We start from the raw sequence: 20867 nt of genomic DNA on the forward strand, positions 1-20867 counted from the left end.
GGCCCTGCCTCAGTTTCTGTACTTATCTCAAGAGATCAACAATAATAATAAAAGCTACCACTTATTATTCTAGGCACTATGGCAGCACTTTAAGTGCCTGGTTTCTAATGAATAAAACTACAAGATAGGGATACCCACTTTACGGATTCAGAAACTGCGGCTCAGAGAGGTCGAGTCACTTGCCCAGAGGCAGAATGAAAGAATGACAGCAAAGACGGCTGCAACAACACCTCCTGTCCCTGTCCAGGTGCCTCTTTCCAGTTAGACTTTGCCACCGCTCCCTTCAACAGGTGCAGTCCACCACCCTGTTCTCAGAAAAACCAGTCTGGCCTTGTGAATCCCTCTCACTAACACAATGTACAGAAGTAACATTACTTAACTTCCTAGAGGAGGCTTTAAGAGGTCTTGGAGTTCTTATCTTTGCCGTCTTGGAATGCTTCCCCGAGACAGCATGAAAGAAGCCAGCTTTGCCTACTGGAGGGTGAGAGGCCACAGAGAGAGTTGCGGCTGCTCAGCCAGCAGAGCAGCCAACACCACCGTCAGCCCAGCCAGCCCAGCCCGCCCTCTGGCTACATGCAGCCCCATGATGGCCCAGGAGCAACCAGCAGAGGAACCAACCAGCCAACCTACAGAAACGTGAAAAAGACGACATTGTTATTTTAAGTTCCTCAGTTAAGGCTGGTTTGTTACACAGCAGTAGGTAACTAATACAGTCACTCGGTCTCCCCACACCACCTATGTCTCAGGAAAACCTGTGCTGCCTGCCTCCCAGGATTTGACTGGGCTCAAGGGACCCCATGCTGAGCAACCACTGTCCCTGCCCGCAGCCGCCAGGCCCTCACATCCCCACAATCGGAAGTGGCCGCAGAGGGTGCACTCTGTGAAGAAAAAGAAAAGCTGCAGGCCGTTTTCCATCTGAATGGCCACGGTCACCCTGGTGGGCTGGGTCGTGAGATGTTCTCCTTCTGTCCAAAGAGGCAATTTCTTATTTTTATTATATAAACGTAAATTCTAAAAAGTAGACCCAGAGTTTCTCAGGTAACTAGGTTATCTGAATAGTAACATGATAAACTAGGTTGTACCCTTGGACAGGGTATGAGCCCTGAAGATGGAAACTCACTGGTAAAGGGAGTGCCAAGGGCAGGGAGAACAGGCTCCACTTTGCATGCCCACTCAGGCCCTCGGGGCGTGGCTGCATGGAGCACAGGCTGGGAACGCACACCTGGGGGACAGTATGCCACAGCTGACCTGCTATGCTTGCAGGGGATGCAGGAGGACAAATGGCAGGGCATGGTCCACATTCCTCATTGCTGACCCAGGGGCAGATGAACAGTCAGCCACAGAGAGAATGAGAGACCTGCGTCCCTTCGCGTCTAAGTAGGGTGAGAAGATGCAAACGTGAGTTTTATACCACCTCAGAAAACTTTAGGCCGCCTGCTCATTCCTGCACCCAGTCAGCTCACCCAGCATCCATTGAGAGCCTGCCCTATGGCAGGCCCTGTGCTGGGGTCTTAGGGACACACAGGTGACTGAGCTCAGACCCTGCCCTTTAGGAACCTGGTGGGAATGCTCTGGGTGAGAACGCGAATTAGGGTGAGAAGCAGGTTGCACCCTGAGAAAAACTTAGCCTGCCAGCTAAGTTTTAGCCTGACACCTCTGGGGGTGTCAAACAGACAAGTGAAATGCTCTTGACTCTTCTCCTTTCCTTCCACCCGTCCCCTCAGATCCAGCAGATTCAACCAACAAATCCACACACCATTTAAGGGCAACAGCTGAAGCTGCTGTACATCGACTGAGAACTGAGTTAAGCCCTCTAGACATGACAGTTCTATGGAGCGACTACTATTTCAATCCCCACTTTACAAATGAGGAAACTGAGGCACAGAGAGGTTTGGAAATTGTCCAAAGCCACATAGCATGTAAAAGACAAAGCTGGGATTTCAGCCCAGGCAGTCTGGTTCCAGGAGTCACGCTCTCATTCCCTGCACAGACTGCCTCGCCAGCAAGCCACGCCTCCAGCTAACAACCCTCCTGTGTTGGGCCACATACTGTCTTTGAAAATAAAACGCTTTGCTTAAAAATCATTTCAAATATTTAAAAAACTCTAAAGATCTTTCGAACCCAAATTGGCACTCCCTTTATACAGAACATATCCTCTCTAATTTGTACATTCTCACCTCCCCCTGCTAGTATCTGACCCTCTTCTCTAACTCCTTGCTCCTGGAAGTATCTAAAATCATGACTGCCTGTGTGTCATGAGCCCAGCCCTGTGCTCAGCATTCAGAGGAATGCAAAATTTTAAGGCACAGTCTCTGATTTCTAGGAATTGGATGGCCAAGATGGGGGATGCGTCAAGAGGAGAGAGGGGGAGGTGTGAACAGTATGAGCAAAGGCAGAGGGGCTGCAGAGTGAGGCAGGAACACGCCATCCTGGTTGTGCTGGGGGCAGGGGTCTACAGAGCAGAAGCCATCATCGAGGCTGGAGAGGCAGGTAGAACAAGGAGGTGAGGCCTACACATCCCTCCCGGAGTTCTTGGCACAGACTGCAGCAGCCCGCAGTCCAGGATGTATGGGGATGGGCCAGCCTGGTGGTTGTGTAAGGGTACCGCTTAAACTCCAGGCCCCATACTCCACATCCCCAGAGCAGGGGTGGACAGTGGGGCAGAGGAGAGTTGGGGCTTCCCAAGAAAGTGCCAGGACAGCCTGCTCACTCCCCAGCCAGTAAAGAGCAACCCCTAGAGTGAAGTAAGTGTTGACACAAGAACGCCAATGAGCCACAGGCAAATCTGCTACATCAGCACTGCACCAGTATGCAGCAAGAAAGATACCTCCCCAATACTAATGTGACTACCGCTTACAAACTTCCCATGATGCTCTATGGCCTCAGGCGCAAGTCTGAGCTCCATAGTGAGGCAGAGATTTTCCAAACTATATTTTCACCATCCTCCCTCTCCCATGGACAGCTGGTATGACTTGCCATTTCCTGAATCCTGCGAAGATGTAGGATTTCCTTCCCTGCAGAATGCCTATAATTCCTACCTCTTGGCTTTAAAACTCCTACTGATGCTTAAAACCCAACCCACATGTCCCCTCCCCTGAGAAGCCTTCCTTCTCAGGAAGCACCTCTCCTCAGTACTCATCTCCAGGCCACCCACTGAGTGCATTAAACTTCCCTGCTGAAGTTTAATGTGTGGTCTGTCTTATTTTGCACTGTCGGCTGTGCATGTTGGCCTTCTCTTTAGACTGTGGGCTTCTGGAGTACAGGGAGAGAGAGCTGAGTTTCATCTCTGCACCCCCAGGACCTGCTCCTGGGCAGGGGCCCACAGATTGTTAACGGAAATTTCCACTTAGCACCTCTCAGTATCCCCTCATCCTGGAAGGCATCTGGGGTATTACAGACCAATCATAAAATTCACACTCCTGTGCACTGAGCAAGCACTATTTGGCCCATTCTGCAGAGGAAGCTGACACAGTAGAGAAGAAACAGGACTTGGCCAACTTGGGAACCAGAGGTGGCCTCAGACTCATATCAAGAATGCTGATAATCTATGCACTGTTGCAATACAAGGGACTCTAACAATATACATAACATTTTCACTATTAACAATAACTAATTACTGTAGTAATCACTGTAAAAATGTAAATAAGACCATTAATAATCACTGAAATAATCCCCATTTTTAAGGCCCCACCATAAACCGGACCTCTAACTTTTTAACATTATCTTATTTAATCCTCTGAACAATCCTGTAGATGGTTGCTCTTCTCCCCTCCTCACAGACGAAGAATCAAAGCACATAGAGATTTAGAAACTTATTCAAAGTCACACAGCTAATGTGTCCCAGAGCAAAGAGACCCCACAACTTCTACCATCCTGGACTGTCTCTTCATAATTACTACTAACAATGCCTGTCATGGGCCTTTCTATGGGTCAGGCACTTTTTGTAACAGGTTTTTGAGATATAATTCACATGCCATACAATTCATTCATTTAGAGCGTGGAATTCAAGGGCTTTTAATTATATGCATAGAGTTGTGTAACTACCACCAAAATCAATTTTAACACATTTCATAACCCCATAAAGATACCCCAGACCTTTTACCCATCAATCCCCAACTCTTCCCTTTGTAATCCCATTTTTAAGACAAAAGGAATGAGGCTCAGAGAGCTTCTGTGATTTGTACAACATGAAGCAGAGGTAAGAAACAGGACTGAGACTAGCCTCCCCTGGCCCCTGGCAGGCGGTGTGGGGAGGGACCAGTGCATCCTATTAAAAATGCACCATGTGCAGAAGGTGGAAAATGGAACCAGATGGTGACAAACCTGACACATGCAGCTGCTTCTGCGCCAGGCCTGTGACTCACAGAGGCAGCGCAGCCAAGCGCCTATCACCCCAGCACAGAGGGGCAAGGCCTAGGACTCAGGCAGGCAGGGAAGCAGCCTTTTAGGAGGCTGGCCATCCAGGTTCTAGATGGGCACAGTGAGCACACATCCCCACCAAGAAAAAGGAGACCAACTCTACTCACCTCATTCTTGCTCCTCTTACCCTTCTAGGACCCACAATGAACTGGCTCCCACCCCAGGTCTCCATGTTCCTCTCAGCAATTCAGAGGCACAATCGCTAACAGAGGGTTTGTTCTGCACCTGGCTCCCAGCCAGGGTTCCTACCCAGGTCCACCCTGCTGATAGGCCCTCAAAGTTTGGAAGGACTGCTGCAATGACCAGCTGGGCTCCAGAGGAAGACTCTGAAGAAAGCTGCATCGAGTTGCTGCTGCTACCTGGGCACATTCTCAGTCTGGAACCCTAGGGCCTAACAACCACCCTTCACTCCAGAAGAAACACTGCAGGTAGGACTAGGCCTCCCTACATCCCTTATTTCCATCTCCCAAACATCCTCAAGCCTGCCTAATTCAGTCGTTCTCTCTGTAGGCCAGGCACCCAGCATTTCCTTCCCTGTTTATAACGTTTGAATAGTCGAGCCAATGCCGCCTCCTCCAGGGAGCCTGTCTGGATGCCCTAACTAAAATAAATGGGTCCTTCTGCTGCTGCCTCATACAGGGTTTTAATTTGTCAGCTTTTACATGTAGGTGCCTACTAGCCTACAAATTCATCCAGGGCAGGGGTCCTGGCTTCCTCATTCCTGGGTCCCTCCTGACCCCCTCCTCAAGCTGTGACACACCAGGCCCTCCAGAAGAACAAGTGGCAAGTGAGGTAAAGGGCCCATTGCTTAGTTCTAGGAATGAATTAACCACAATACAAAGAACCCTGCCAGTGTCTGTCTCAGGTGCCCAAAAGTGAGTGAATATATGGACGGCAGGAGAATTGGAAGGCGGTGATGGCCCCCACTGCACTTTGAAAATGAGGACTGAGCCACAGGTTTAGAGATGGCGCTTCTCACCACAGCAGCTAAGATATGCCAAATGGCTGCAGAGCTGGGTCCATACAGACAAGGTTTTGTTCAGACCATTTTAAAAATGGCAGGTTTGCTCGGCCACGAGGGTCAAGCTCAGGACTGGTGTCTTTCCTCTCTGCACCTGCAGCCCGGCCCAGGCTTAGCATGGAGCAGGACCCAGGACCAACCAGGGAGGGAGGAGTCGACGATGGGTTTACAGGGGCCCGGCTTCACACTTCTCCAGCAAGCCCTGTCCTGTGTCATAAAGCATCAAAGCCAGAGCTGAAAGGGGTGCTGAGACCATCCATTTCAGCCTCTGTGATACACCTAGGAGGCAAGTGAGGCCCTTAGAATGAAGGCAGCTTACCCAGGGTCACACAGCATATCTTCTAATTCCCAGCCCAGATTCTTTCCAGGTGGTAGGTTGCCACATCCCTGTTCCAGGGTCCCTCTCCTATCCTGCCCTTTCTTCAAAGTCAGACCAAGGCCCACCCGCCCAGCGCATCTTCTTAGGCTCCCTCCCTGGCCTCATCCAGCGTGGTGCTCCCTAGTTTGATTGCTCAAACTCTCCCTCTGCCCAGGATGTGTGCCCCACCATTTGGCTCCAGCGAATTTCTACTCATCCTTCAAGGCCTAGTTCAAATATCATCTTCTGACACCACAGATAGTAATCACTCCCATTTACTGAGTAACCATGCCCACCGTGTTCTGGAAAACCAACAAAGTATGTTAAAACTATTTGCAAGGTCCCCCCTGCTTGACACCCAAGTTCCTTGAGGGCAGGAACCTGACTACAAAGCAGGGTACTGACGATATCTGCCTACACAGCACACAGACTGAAGGGCTTTGCAAGCCACAAAGTCCTGTGCTATTGGACGCTGCTTGCATTATCTTCAGATCTCCCCATGGCTCAGTTTCCTCATCTACGCAATGGGTGAAGTTAATGAATGCACGTGACGGTATGTGTGCTGTGACAGTACGTGTCCTGTGACAGTGCGCATGCTGTGCCTGTGCCATGGGAAGTGCTTGTTCCTGTTACTGTTATTATTCGTGTCATTTTCATTTTCTTACATTTCCCTGTGGACCTTGGTCATGGCCAGTGCTCTGTACACACACACACACACACACACACACACACACATTTTTTTGGAATGAATGACTTTGGCATTTGAGATACTGAAGAAGACAAGGTTAAAATCCAGAGATGACATGAAGATGCAGAGTTAAATGTTATCACTGGACATTCTGCACTGTAGCTGCCAAGTCCAAACGTGGCTCGGCTGGGTCACTGTAAACAGCCACTCACCCTCATGAGACACAGGGCAGTTTTCTAGAATGGGCCGGAAGTGAGGAAATCTTTGCCCTAGGGAGGCCTCTGTGCTGGGCTGTGGCCTAGACAGGAACCTAGACAGGGAGGCCCCTCAGAGTTGGACTTAAGAATTGGCCTCTGGAGACAGTCGAAGGCACAAGCAGTGGCCTGGTATAAATAGGGACCCAGCCCAACCCTCAGTCTGTGCAGCCCACTTCTACCCCTCACCAACAGCAGGGGAACCCAGGAGAACCTCAATTCCACTACAGACAGGCCTCCAGAAGCCCGTGCATGAGACAGCCTCTGAGACGTGATCTCCTTCAGCAAATGTCACACAAAGTTGATTTCCATCTATCAGGTAGCATCAAATACAGCCCCTCTTAGGACAAATGAGAAGAGTAAAGCCTAGAGATGGAGAGTGATTTGCCCAGGTCACACTGCTGAGGAGAACATTTACTCAGAGGCCACCAAAAGTCAGCAACATCGGCTGTGTAATACCAAGCCCCAGGCCCACTGAGCAGCCTCCCGGCACCCTCAACCAAAATGCAGCTTGTCACTGTGAACACCGCACCCTGCGGCCATGTGACCTTGCTTCATGGGTACTGGGTCAGGGTCCTTCGTTGCCCTAACCCCTGCCTCATCTAACGGTCAGTGACCACTTATCGACAGGCTGCTGAGCTAGTTCAATGACAAGGAGGTTTTCAGGGTGCAAAGGGTATGGACAATTAATTATTAACAGTAGTGACTGTTCTGACGTCTTTGTTTAGGTTCCCAGTGTACATTTACGGAGGCAGTCAAAGCAGCAGGAGGCCCAGCCCTGTCACTGCACAGCCGACAGCCTACGTGGCTGATGACTTTAGAAGGAGTTCACCATGTCGTGCAGCCAAGCCGGATGGCACCGGCGCCTTCAGTCTCTCCAGCTGCACGGACACTGAATCCCTGGGTGATTCCAGACATCACCTTGGATTTTCAACCAAAACTTGTAGCCACAGCATAGTGCTAGCCAGCAGGCCAACTGAGGGCTCCTGCAGCACGGAAATGCTGAGCCAGGGCAGGCTGGCAGCCAAGGCTCACTCTGGCATCAGGACAAGGTCTTAGCCTTCTCCAGCTGTCCTTACAACCTGGGTTTCTCAAAGTCTGCTCCACAAAACCCTTGCATTCCAGGCGATTTCAGTGCATGCTCAACTCTGAGAACCAATCACTGCCTAAACCATGCCTCTTAGTGAGGGCCTTATCACCTCCAATAGGGCAAATCTAGTTCTTTGGAAGGCAAAAAATTTAGTCTTTTTACATATAAAGCGTGCGCGCGCGCACACACACACACACACACATATGAAGGAGGGAGCAGGTCCTAAGAAAGGGAACTCACAGAGCAGAGCATCGGAAGGAGCAGGCCAGATTCAGGGCCAGAGGCAGTGGGGAAGGTAACAGTATAAAAAATAATAGTGGCTGACACCAACAGGGCCTTGACTATGTGCCAGGCAGGTGCCAACCACCAACCATGCTGCCCAGAGAAGTAGGTCATACGATCATCACAGCCCGTCAGCTCCATGAAGGAGGGCCAGGATGGTGTCTGCCTCAGGCTTTGCCATAGCCCCCAGAGCCCGAACAGTACTGGGCATACAGAATACGCACAGTAAATGTGTGTAGGATAAATAAGTCCTCGCTTCATACCTAAGGCAAAGAACCACAGGGAGGGTAAGCAACTCGTCCAAAGCCTCGTGGCTAGTGAGTGGCACGGCCAGGATTCAATCCCAGCAGAGCCCGCCTTTCTCACCTCTGCACGTGTCAGGGCTCAGAGATCCCTGCCAGGTCAGATGTGGTCCCAGTGTGTCCACAGATGGTGAGGGGATGAACAAGATAAGGCACCATACTAACTTGATCACTTCACACCTGACAGAGCATGAACCTGATGGCCAGCAGAGCATGCAGGGTTCTCTCTGGAAAGCAGCACAGCCCCTGACTTGACCCAGACCCCACGATGTGCCCACAGGAGTTCCAAACACAGGTCCCCAAGGAGGAACCAGGTCAGCCTGACTTAGGTAGCCAGGGACTGGGGTGAGGGGCAAAATGAAGCTTGAGGGAAGGCTGTTTTCTTACCAGTCCATCACAGTTGCTGATGGCGACAGCTGCCCCTGGCATGCCTGTGACACCCCCAGTGTAGACACACTCCCGCTGCAAGGGCTGTCGGAAGAGTTCCCGAAAGTCCTCCTGCCACTCCACTGATGCTCCAGGTACCACCAGCCGCTGGTTGGGCTGCAGGCGCAGGTGCAGCTCCTCCCCAAAAACAGTAACATTGAAGTAGAGGGTATAGCGCCCCACCCTGCCTGGCTGCGGGGTCACTCCTTCCAGGTGCAGGGGACTGCGAGCCACCCGGAGATGACCAGAGTGTGATGGTGATGCAGGTGGCCTGTCCACTGCCAAACCCCCTGCAGAGGCTGCTGCTGGGCCAGATACCACATGAGACAGAAAGTGTCCCTGAAAGTCTGTGCTGCAGGGCACTGTCACATCATAGTCACTGAGCTTTCTGGAGAAGCGTATTTCTGCTGGAGGAAAACAAAGTTATGTCAGTACAGGCTGTGTAGAGGTGAGGGTTCGCCGAAATCCCACGGGGGCAGAGAGGGGTCTACAACCCTGAGTGTCACTTTGGAGGGACCCCTTAGCCCAAGTTCACCCATTCCCTATCCATTGCTTCCTGAGCCCCTGTATCTCTGCACTCGGATGAACGGTGTTCAAGTACTTGGTAAACATAATTGTTCCCTGGAGGTCCTTTTTAAACTTAGCAGAAGAAAAGAAAACGATGCCAAATAGAATTCTGTCACTCTAGCAACAAGCCTTCCAACTTTGGGCACTGCTGAGGAAAGGACTGAAATTCTCCGAAAGCTCCCAGGACAAAGAGAAGGAATGCAGGATCTACCCAAACGTCCCCAATGTGCTGATACCACCAGCCCAGCCTGGGGTAAGGCCCTCCTCACCATGTTCCCAGAACACAGCTGGAACAACAGACACACCTAGAAACTCAGGGGATCTTGGGCACGTGTCAAGGAGAAAGGAGGAGCTGGAAAAGGAAGGGAGGGAATACAGGTTCTGTATTTTTCCAAGTTTAGAAAGTAAACTTTTTTAAGCAGCACGGCGGCTGCCGAGATTTCTAAATGGCTCGGCCCCAAGCTGGGTAAATACAGATCTTCAAAAATAAAAAAAGATGCATGGGGTGACCTGCCCACTTGGACTGAATTAAGTGTGAGGTCACGGCCCCATGCTGCAGGCTGCATGCCAGCGGCCCCGTCCTCACACAGCTCTGCTGAGCTCAAGCCAGGCCAGGCAGGAGTGACAGCTCCCTGGCTTCCAGGCCTGGTGATTCACAGATGTGAGTTTGAGAGGAATTCACATTTCCACAAGGCTCTATCTCTTGTCTCCCCAGCCTCTTTCACAGCACTGATAAAACCTGAAAAAATGATGTGTCCTGAAAATCCCCCATGCCCAAGGCAGTTAAGAGCACTAACTCTCCTCTGGTTTACCCATTATAGCAGAGGAACCCCCGAGACTTTAGCTAGAGGGATCTGTGTCCCTACACGAACGGAGCTCACAGACAAGCAGCCACCCTGCCTGGAAATGACCGGATCACCTCCCCATGCTCAGAGCCCCCAGGCAAGCACCCCATGCTGCAGAGTGAGGGTGGAGAATGTCTGGTCTGTGTGTGGCAAAGTGAATGCATAGAGCGTGAGTGACAATGCTGGGAAGAGAGATGTAAGCGTGTTTCTGTGGAGTGTGAATGTTCCATGTTCGCTGGGGTTTGGGGCAACCACCTGTCAGCTTGCTTCTGTGTGCGTGACAGCCAGACACATGCACATACCTACGCACACACGTGCACACATGCATACAAGTTGGAGACAGAAAAGACGCTGAAAGAGAAAAACATACCGGGGTGGAAGAGAGAGAAACAAACATACAGACGGATGAACAGCACCTAAGAGGAGGCTCTGTATTCCCAAATCCTCGCTTAGGGTTTCTCTCTACATCTTGTGCCAGAAAGGGAGAAAAATCGCGCGACAGCGTCGGTAGCACAAGGGAAAGAAAAGAGAGCTCAGCCCCAGTGCGCGCACCGCCTCCCGCCCGCTCGAACGCTGCCAGGGTCCACCGGCGCCTTCCGACCACTCCGACCCGCTGGCACGCCGCGCCCCACGCGCTCCTGCGCCTCGGGCCCGCACGCACCTGGGGTCGGGCTGCCCGCGGCGTCGCAGAGCGCACAGTGCAGGGGGAGCAAGCAGGACAGCAGCGCGCGGAGCGGAGCCATGTGGCCGCGCAGGGACGCGGGCCGGGCAGGAACCCGAGCTCCGCGCTCCAGGATGCGGGAGAGGCTGGGGCGGTCCCGCGGCTGCCCGAACGCCGGCCTGTTGGCCTCCGCCGCCACCTCCCGATTCATCGCCTCCCTCCCTCGCGCTCCAGGTCCCCCGAGCCGGGCCGCCGCCTGGATTGTTGGCTCCGGGCGCCCGAGGCTGCGGGCGGGAAAGCCGAGCAGCCGACGTGCCATTGCCCCCGGTGCCAACTGTCGACGGGTCCGTGCGCTCGCGCCGTGACGCTCTAGGACGCGCAGGAGCCGGGCGAGGGGGCGGCGGGGCGGGCCGAGGGTGGGCACACTGGCGGGGCGGGGCGGGGCGGGGCGGGGCGGGGCCGGGCGTGGGTCCGAGCTGGGGGCTCAGTGCGCTCGGGGGCGGGGCGCGGGGCTGGGGAGTGCAGAGACGTGCAGCCGGGCGGGATCGGAAGTGCCACGCGGAGCCAGGGCTGGGGCTGCGGGCGCGCTGGGCGAGGGTCGCCCCAGCCGCCAGGGCTCCCCCGGAGTGACAGCCGGTAGCCGCTTTCCTTGGCTCCTTCGCTCCCCTATTTAACCACAGGACGGCTCTCCAGAGCCACTGGGCAGAGGGATGTCTGACTGCTTTTGGGTGGGGAGACGGTGAGCAACGCAACCCCCTCCCGCCCTCGTCCGCAGAGAATGTCTTTTTTCTCTCCTAATAATCTGATGCTCCCACTAACCTTCAGGCCCTTTGGATCCACCCATTTTGCAGACTACTGCTCCCTGGGTCCCAAGTGCAGTGAATGGCATGTGTCCCAGTTGGACAGCCCTGATTTAAACCCTAGCTCTGATCCTCCATTCCTTCATTTGTGAAATGGGTGTTAATTACAGCACACAGTAGCTGTTCAATAAATGATAACTGTCCTCTATTTCTACCCCTGGCACCAAGGACACCTACTATATAGCCCAGAGTGAGAAAAACTAAAGGTCTGAGAAATGAGAGTGGTTGCCGGTTTTGCAATGTTGCCAAGACCAGTTCAGTAGTCAGGCAAACAGCCCAACTCCTGCTCTGCTCCCCTGCTTTACTCTATAAATGTGTTCCTAATGATTTGCAAATTAACTGTATTTCAAGCAACCCAGAGGTGGGAATTAGAGAAAGATTTTTTTTTAAAGAACCGTGGAATAAAGAGTCTTTGTGAAAAGTGTATAAAGACCCACAATCTTTCTGCTTTTGAGTCCAGACATTGTATTGTAGGGCTTTCTTCAATGGAGGCCAGTATGTGGATGGAAATTCTCTGACCAGACTTCTCTTGGGAATCCCTGGGTCCCCTGAGAGAAGACTTGGGCTCCTGCCCTCTTCCCTTCAGTAGAGGTGTCCCAGTCTACCTCCTTGCTGGGCTCTGAATGCGTTCCTGCCTGGGGGCAGAGAGCTGGAGTCTTCATCTTCATGGCCCCAGCACCTGGCACAAGGTCTTCTGAGAGGCAGTGCTTGTGGAATGAATGAGATGACATCAAGGTTTGGGAGGTCCAGTGTACTTATGAATCAGGTTCAGAGAGCTGAAGGGAAGTGTCCCAGTGACACAGCTCATCTGCAACGGAGCTGGGATCAGAACCCATAGTCTAGAACTGAGAGAGAGACTAGGAGTCAGATGACTGCTCTAGGTTGGACTTTGCCAAGTACAGGCCATGTGACCAAGGGAAAATCATTTTCCTCTTTGGGCTGCAGTAACTCATCTGTCAAAGGGGAAATCGTGAGGATCACAGGAGCCACAGATATAAACTCTAGTCCCGTGGAAATGGCGTGTATTCTATTCTAAGCAAAATCATAGCATCTTGTTAAAATCTTCCCTCTGTATCCTCAAGGGACGGCTCCTGGACTCACAGACACCCAAATTGTGGATGCTGAAGTCCTTTATATAAAATGGTGAAATATTTGCATCTAATCTATATTTCCATACAGGCTACAGTAGGGTACACCTACACATCACCTCATTCGCATAGATTCAGCATAGTGCTGGGCACATGGCAAATTCGGGTTTCGTTTTTTGGAACTTTCTGGGATTTTTTTTCCAAATATTTTTGATCCATGGTTGGTTGACTCCTTGAACATGAAACCCGTAGATATGGAGAGCCAACTGTGTTTGGAAATGATGCCATCAAATTAATCTATCTAAAATCCAGGAAAGATAGAGATCATCTTTCTCTTCTTTCTGTTCATTTAAGATCTCTGAAGTCAGGAGTCAGACTGTGGTTTTGCATGTGAAGGCTGACAGAGCGAGAATGTGAGGGGTATGTGCGTGTCTGAGGGAACATGGAGAAGAGGCAGTGAGATGACCAGGCTGGAAAGGTCTCCATTCTGGCCCTCCATGAACCCACTAAATGAGCCCAGGATAAAATGGCCTCCTTCCTTGGGGACTCAGTTTTTCCAGCTGCAGAATGGAGGCTTTGTGGGGACAGAAGGGGAAAGTCATGGCATATGATTGCTAATTTTCTCCCAGAGAAAATTGCAAGGCCATTGCAGAGAAGTTTGCCGAAAAACTCAGGGGCCTGAGCCCCCTCTCCAGAGTCCACTCGGCTCCTCCTGGTAAGTCAAAAGGGACACATCGCAGCTGGGACCCCAGCAGCCTGACTCAGGAGCAGTGGGCTGGGGCCTTCCCTGAAGCCAGTCTTGGCAAGCAGAGAGCAAAACATCACCCTGGTTCTCTACCCTCGCCCCCTTCCCTGAGGCTACAATGGTTGCTTTTGTTGGCAAGTATTGTACGTCCGTGCTCTTTTCTACTGAGGAAGCCTTTGTTAGAAAGAGGGGACATGGGGGCATAGCTCAGAGTCTGAGAAGGTAGGGGAAATGGCTGAGTGGCCAGCCTGTTTCTGGAGAGGAACGGGACCAAAGCAAAGAAATCTATGGGCATCAATACCCTCCTAGGAAGGCAAATTCTGGGTCCCAGTCTCTCGCCTTGGGATTTTTCACAAAAGAGAATGGCTTGGGTATTTCTCTTGTTGACGGTCCTCCAACACTTATCCAGTACTCTTTCAGTCTACAGCCCCGGCAAGAGAGGGAGAGATGCAAGTTGCAATGTACAGAGTCAGCAACCAGTTGGAAGACATAACAAGTACACTGAAAAAGCCTGAAAACCAGGTAAGACAGAGAAAGACAGGTGTGCTCTGAATGAAGGAGCAGGGTCACCAGTAGAGCTATGGAGATTCAGAAGGAGAGGGCTCAGGGGAAAGTTCTGCAGAAGACATGGATCCGAGCTGAGCCTTCCACAGGAGAGGTGGAGAGGAGAAGTGCTCTTGCTGCAAGCACTGGCTTGAGCATGGGCATGAAGGTGGGAACAGTTCACCTTGAAATGAGCGCCCCCTAAAGAGGGAGGCAGTCCTGGCCTCTGGCCCGTTCTCCTTTGAGCATAGACAAAAACCCAGAGTGGGAACTAGAGGTATTCTGAGATTGTCGCTAATCCGATACTCATTTAACAAGTTAGGTAAACTGAGGCCTAGAGAGAGATAGGGACTTGCCCGTGGTTGCACAGCTAGTTTAGAGTAGGGACAGGGCCCCTGGCTTCAAAATCCGGGCACCTGCCCTCTCACCTGCAGAACGCAGCCTCTCCCCAAAACACCGGCTCTTCCTCTCCCTTGCTCCTCATGGCTTCCAAGATGAAGAGGTGGTTTGAGGTTGAGACAATAAAATCTCCCCATTTCATAAGGAGGTAAGAGCGTCAGCCTGAGACAGGTCTCTGCAGCAAGAGGCCAGGAAACCCTAAGGGAGGGGCGTGTGGGTGACACAGTGGGAGGCAGTGTGGTCACTGCTCAGGGGGCCTAGCAGGTGGCTGTCATTTGTTGAGTAGCAGCTGCTATGCTAAACACTATACATGTGACCCTGAAACACACACAGAAGATCCCTTTCTCATAACCTTTGGTGCCACCAGTGACCAGCTGGGTTCTGACATACGAAGGAGATAAGAAAGGTAATTTTGCCCCTAGCTCAGTAAAAGCCACCACCATCCACCCAGTTAGGAAGCCAGACAGCCAGAGCCACACTCGTCAACTCTCTCACCAGCCATGTCAATCATCTCCAAGCCCTATGGTATCTACTCCAAAGGACTCCCCAAATATAGCTACTTCTTTCCATCCTGAATGCACTCCCTGTCGCTGAAACCTCTCCAACTGCATCCAGAGAAGGTATCTGAAATATATCTCAGATTTTGTACCCACCTCCACCATAAAACCTACAAAGTTTCTGTTGCTCTTAGGATACAGACTCCCTAACTCAGTTTATGAGCCTCCTGCCTTTGCATTCCTCCAGCTAGCTCCTTGTAATACCCCAGGTTCACCTTGCCTCAGGGCCTTTGAACAGGCTGTTCCCTCTGTCCTGAAGGCTCTATGGTCCCTCTTCACCCAGTCAACCCCTGCTGACCTTTTGGATATCGCTTTGATCATCACTTCCTGAAGCCTGTTCTGCCCCAACTAGGTCAAGTCTCCCTGTTGTGGTACCATCTCCATATCCTTCACAGCACTTCTCACTGTTGAGTTTCACCTGATTCTGTGCGATTCACAAATGAATATCTGCTTCCCCCGGCCCCCAGACCATGAGTTTCACAGGGAGCAGGAAACTTATCCAGACTTTCCCCCCATTGTATCCTCCATACCTATGCTGTGTTTGGCACCTAGTGGCCCCTCTGTCAATATTAGTTAAATTAATAATCAAAGGAATGGGAGTTGGAGAAGAAACAGTTCATGGAAAATTTGAAGAGTTAAGCATTTCCCAGAATCATTCCAGGGGAAAACTTGAGACGCACACTTGTAAGTTCTGATTCCACCAACAACGGGAAGGTCAGCAGACTCCACAGCCAGGCAGGGATGGGGAGAAGAGTTGCCTTCATGTCTCCCCAAGCCTTGACAAGGTATTAAAAATACCAAAATCAGTCCTCACAGCTGCCACTTATTGGCCAGGCACCTAACATGTTTACTGCGGTTCTCGAAACAACATTGCAAGTTGGTCTCACCTCCGCTTTCAGGCTTTGCAAGATTAGGCGATTTGCCCCAATACTCACTGCTGATTAATATCGGTGTCATATTGACACCCAAGTCAGATTTCAACTCACAAGCTTCTGAGGACACCATGGTGCCTGCACGAGATTTTCCTACCCTCAGCCCCTTAGAGGTCACCAAGTTAATTTTGTCTTCCTTTTTTATTTTTAAAAATATTTTGGTCGTGAACATTGTAACACATACAGAAAAGTGCCCATTTTACAAAGGGGTAAACCAAGGCCCAGGGAGCAGAGGTGAGTTCTCGGAGGCCACACAGTGAGATGGTTCAGGGGCAGGATAATACCCCAAGGCCTGGTTTCTCATTAGACAGATCTTAGGGCATCACCACTCTTGGCCCCTGCCACCCAGGACCACAGACCCTTTGGCCTTTCGTCATTGGTTTCCCACTTCAACCCAAAGAGAAGAAGAAATTTGCATCTCTTCCTTCTGATACCTAAAAACCACAATCCTGCTAAAAAAATTCTAGGCCAGTAGTTCTCAAATCAGGGTCCACCAGACCAGCAGAATCAGTATCTCTTGGGTGTTTGTCAAATTTGCAAATTCTCAGGCCGCAGATCTACTCAACCAGAAACTCAGGCGGTAGGGCCCAGCACTCTGTGTATTAAACCATCTGGGGGATTCTGATGCATCCTTAAATTTAAGAATCGTTGTTCAGAGCAAAGACTTGAAAATCAGGGCCAAATTAGGACTGAGAACAAACTCACTGAGGACCTATGACCTGCTCCCAATTAAAGGCTGCTGCCCTCCCCTCCCCTCCCCTCCCAAGCTCCTAAGCCTGGGCTCGAGCTGCATCTAACTTTAAGTCTGAGCAGAGCTCCAGGAGCGTCCAGAGGAACCAGAGACCATGGCTTGTGGCCCTTCTCCACATCACCCTCCTCCTTCCCTGCCCCGCCCCCAGCATTCTCTGTGCACATTTTTTGGCAAGTGTTTAATGACTAGGAGAAAGGGATGGGTTAAGTTAACTACAGTGTTTTGTTATGTATCACAGAACAGCTGATACTCCTGAGACCAGCTGAACCATGAGATCAGTTAGAAACAATGCTGTTTGTGCCCTGTGTATAGACACCGTGCGGTTGTGGTTACTGCATGTTGAAGGGTTCAGGGAGAAGAGGTCCCCTTGTCCTCGTAAGGAGGGATGCCAGAAAGTCCAGCTGTCCTTCAGGAGCTATTTCTGTCATTTCCTCTTCCGAAACTGTAGGTCTGTAATTGCAACATAAGCGTACTTCTAACCAAAGTCCAATGCAGCCCCTGACATTGACCATTTGGGGTTCAATAGAGGTAGACAGAAAGCAGAGACCTCTCCCATCTCCTGGAGTCCCTTTGGTGTGATAGAAGGACTCAGAAATTTGGGAAGGACCCATTTTTCACAAGACTTTCTTCTAATCCTGGTGTCCTCTTAGATGCCATGGGTAGCATCTTGCAGCAAAAAGGGGCCAAGTTTCCATTCTGTTCCTTTCTCTAGATCAGTTGGGTTACATGTAACCAAAAAAAAAAAAAAAAAATTCGAATATAGCTTAATTTATTATCTCATATAATATGGAATACCGAAGTAGGCCTGTTCTGGCTTAATTAATTTGGCAGTCAAATAGAGTCCTCCAGTTCCTGCCTCTTTCCGCTCTGCCATGTTTGGTGGTTAGTCTCATCCTCAGGCTTGTCCTTTCTTAGTCACAAAATGGCTGCATTAGTGCCAGGCAACATGTGTCCACCAGATGCAATGGTGATCAGAGGCAATGGAAGAGGGAATTCCTTCTTGTTCCCTCTTTTTGAAAATTTTTATTACGCAAATTTGCAAACATACACAAAAGAAGGCAGACTAATGTGAAGACCCCATCCATTGACCCGTAATCCAGCTTCAATCATTCTCAGCACACGACTAGTCTTGTTCTCTTTTTACCCCTTCCTCTCCGGAGACACCCTGGGTTGTCTTAAAGCAAATCTCAGACATCATTTCTCATTTAGTATCAGTAGCTAATAGATAAAGGTCCTCTTCTTTAAAACAAAAACAAAACAGCAACAACAAAAACAGCAATTCTTTGTCACAGCTAACAAAATTAACCATAATTCCTAAAATCATCTTATATTCAAGCATTGTTCAAATTTCCTCAACTGTCACAAAAATTTTTGTTTTGATTAGTTTTGTTTTTAAGACTTAGTTTGTTCAAATTGGGGTCCAAACTAAGTTCACACATTGCATTTGACTGATGTATCTCAGAAGACTGTTTTCATCTAAACCACGGGTGGGCAAACTACACCTAGGGCCAAGTCCAGCCCAGGCCTGTTTTTGTCCACACACCCAGCTACTTCTAGGTGTTTACATATTCTTTGGTTCATTTTATGCAACACAGGCAGAGTGGGGTAGTTTCTACAGAAACTAGTATGGCCCACAAAGACTATAATATTTATTACTTGATCTTTACAGAGAAGGTTTGCCGACTCCCAATCTAAACAACTTCCCCATCTTTCCCCTCTTTCTATTCTCCTCCTCCTCCTCCTCCTCCTCCTCCTCCTCCTCCTCCTCCTCCTTCTTCTTATTATTATTAATTGAGAAACCAGGACATTTGTCCTACAGAATTCTGCAGTTCCTTGTACTCTTTTTGAAGAACTAAGTAGAGGCTTCCAGAAGCCCTCTGGCAGCAATTTGCCATTGAAGAGGAATTTTCATTCAAAAGGCTAGTCAGCTCTCTGTTCTGCTTCTGTAAATATGTTTGCTGTGTGGGCGGGCAGCACTGGAATTGACTGAAGACTCATCATCTTCCTTTTGTTTGATCTGTCTAAGCTACAAATGTAACTGTTTGTACCCCCTAACAACTTCCACGCTTTGTAACACTTTAGAATTACTGATAACCCGCAGCAAATCCTGCCCTTTGTAACTCAATGTAACTACCTGCAACCATAGCAACTCCTGCCTCTTTGTAGCGATCTGAGGACAAATTAACCAATCAGCCGGTGCCAAAAAGGGTCTAGAGAAGGAATGCTGCAACCCGGCTTAGGGCCCAGATCTTCAGAGCGCTAGCTCCTCTAGGACCAAAGGGGTAATAAACCTGAGTTCTCCAACTCTCCCAGTACTGCTTGGTTTCTCACCGGTCTGGATCTTTTCTGCAACACTCTCAAGTCTCAGTGTCCAGAATTATCTTCAACCTGTTCCTTAGCCAGTCCCTGACAAGGGCAGAGGCCCTCATCAGAAGCACTGAGAAGACCTCACTCTCCTCAGCCACTCAACGTGCAGAGCTGTTAGAGGTGAGTCTATGTTTACTTATTTCCAGGATGACCTGCCCACTTTCAAACTGGGGACAAGACAGGTACCCACGCTGTGCCTGTGAAATTCCTGCCTTCCATTTTTGCAGAGCTTTCACAAGTCCCAGCTTCAAACAGTCATTGGAAGTTGTCATCTGTGAGTCCTCCAAAAAGGGGAGGCCTTTTCCCACCACCCAGCCATGGAGAAGGCTGCAAACATCTGCCGAACACCAAGTATGTACATGGCCCTGTGGAAAACACTGCATGGACGCCAGTGAGTGTCAGCCCCTCCAGTCTGCTCTCCATTTACAAACTTCGAACTAGATTCAGACGATCTGAATGTATACCTGCTTATGATTCAAGTGGTGAAGATGATGTTTTGTATGACGTCTAGCATTTGCTCAGCAAAAGAAATATCTTAGATGGGAGGTTTGGAGTCTGGAGTTCCCATCAAAACTCTGCTGCTAACTGGGTAACTCTAGGCATCCTTTCCGCCCTCTGAACCATAAGTGGGTGTGTGAGATCACCTCTGTGGTCCCTCCGAGCCCCAACTATCCATGACTCAGCCCCCAGGCCTTTGTACAGGCTGTTTCCCCAGCCCGGGATGTCTTTCCCCCATGTCTCCACCTGGTAAGGCGATGACTCTTCCTTTAAATCCTTTTTCAGTGGTTACCTCCTTCCCTAGACACTCCCGGACACAAAACCACCCCAAGTCTCCCACCGGCAAATCATTCAATCCCTCCCTCTTCTGCTCCACATCTGTATCTTAGAAGAAAGTCTGTGGACTCCCTATGCTAAAATTATTCATTGGCTTAATAACTGAACTAAAGGTCTCATTTTGCCTTTATTTACTGTCTAGCATACAGCCTGGAACATAGTAGATGCTTTATAAATGTTCAATGAATCAGTGAATGAAAGCATTAATTAGTCATTTGTGTTTTCTTAAGCCTGTGTTAGGAGATTGCTATTATGGTTGGGAGAAAGACACATACTTCTTGTTGAAGCATTTCTTATAAATTTCTTAAGGGCAGGGGCCAGTCTTTGCTCAGGCTTTGTTTCACCAAGGCTTGGCACCCAGTAGGTGCTCAATAAAAGTGTGTTGCATTGAACAGCATTGAGGTCTCCTACCCACAGCCCTCCACCCTGGGTGAACAGCTCTCTTTAAGGGACTCAACGATTCCTCTAAGACTTTGAACCTATCTTCATAAAAAAATATAGATTAGTGATTTGATTAGGATAGAAAATACCTACGCTGGCACCAGTACGAGAGCTGAAGGCCAGGTTCTGGTTGGCAGGGGCTTGCAAAGAAAACCCTGCTGGCTCCAATAGCATCCCCAAGAAGACCCTTGCTACCATGGTTTATGGACCCAGGCTTAAGTCAAAAGGTCCCCAGGGAGAGAACCTCTCCTATCAACATCATAATAGTAACAATGATGTGTTTGTGGAGAGAAGTGTGAGCGCGGCAGACTGCTGCTAAGGGCTAGGCTCAGTCAGCTCAGCCTTCAACTGGGGAGTCCGGACATTCTGAGGGATAACTTCTTTCCTTAGGACCCAACGTCAGGTTAAAATTGATTTTTAAAATTAATTTATTCATG

General features: G+C 50.0%; 1 protein-coding gene across 8 annotated transcripts in view; it reads right to left on the minus strand.

Moving 5' to 3' along the window:
* Window positions 1–11281, minus strand: part of ADAMTS14 (ADAM metallopeptidase with thrombospondin type 1 motif 14) — a 74265-nt gene extending 62984 nt beyond the window's left edge. For 6 of the 8 annotated variants that reach the window (XM_036222840.1, XM_016121066.2, XM_016121064.2 and 3 more), the window contains exons 1-2: window positions 10914–11281; window positions 8802–9247 (exon numbers count right to left, since the gene is read on the minus strand). In XM_036222840.1, the coding sequence (XP_036078733.1) occupies window positions 8802–9247; window positions 10914–11232 (765 nt within the window). In that variant the 5' untranslated portion in view covers window positions 11233–11281. The remainder of the gene's footprint in view (window positions 1–8801; window positions 9248–10913) is intronic. The other 2 variants (XM_016121067.2, XM_016121065.2) reach the window with 1 other exon arrangement.
* Window positions 11282–20867: the final 9586 nt, after the last annotated feature.

This window comes from Rousettus aegyptiacus, unplaced genomic scaffold (genome assembly GCF_014176215.1).
Source record: "Rousettus aegyptiacus isolate mRouAeg1 unplaced genomic scaffold, mRouAeg1.p scaffold_m13_p_6, whole genome shotgun sequence".
Lineage (NCBI taxonomy): Eukaryota > Metazoa > Chordata > Mammalia > Chiroptera > Pteropodidae > Rousettus > Rousettus aegyptiacus.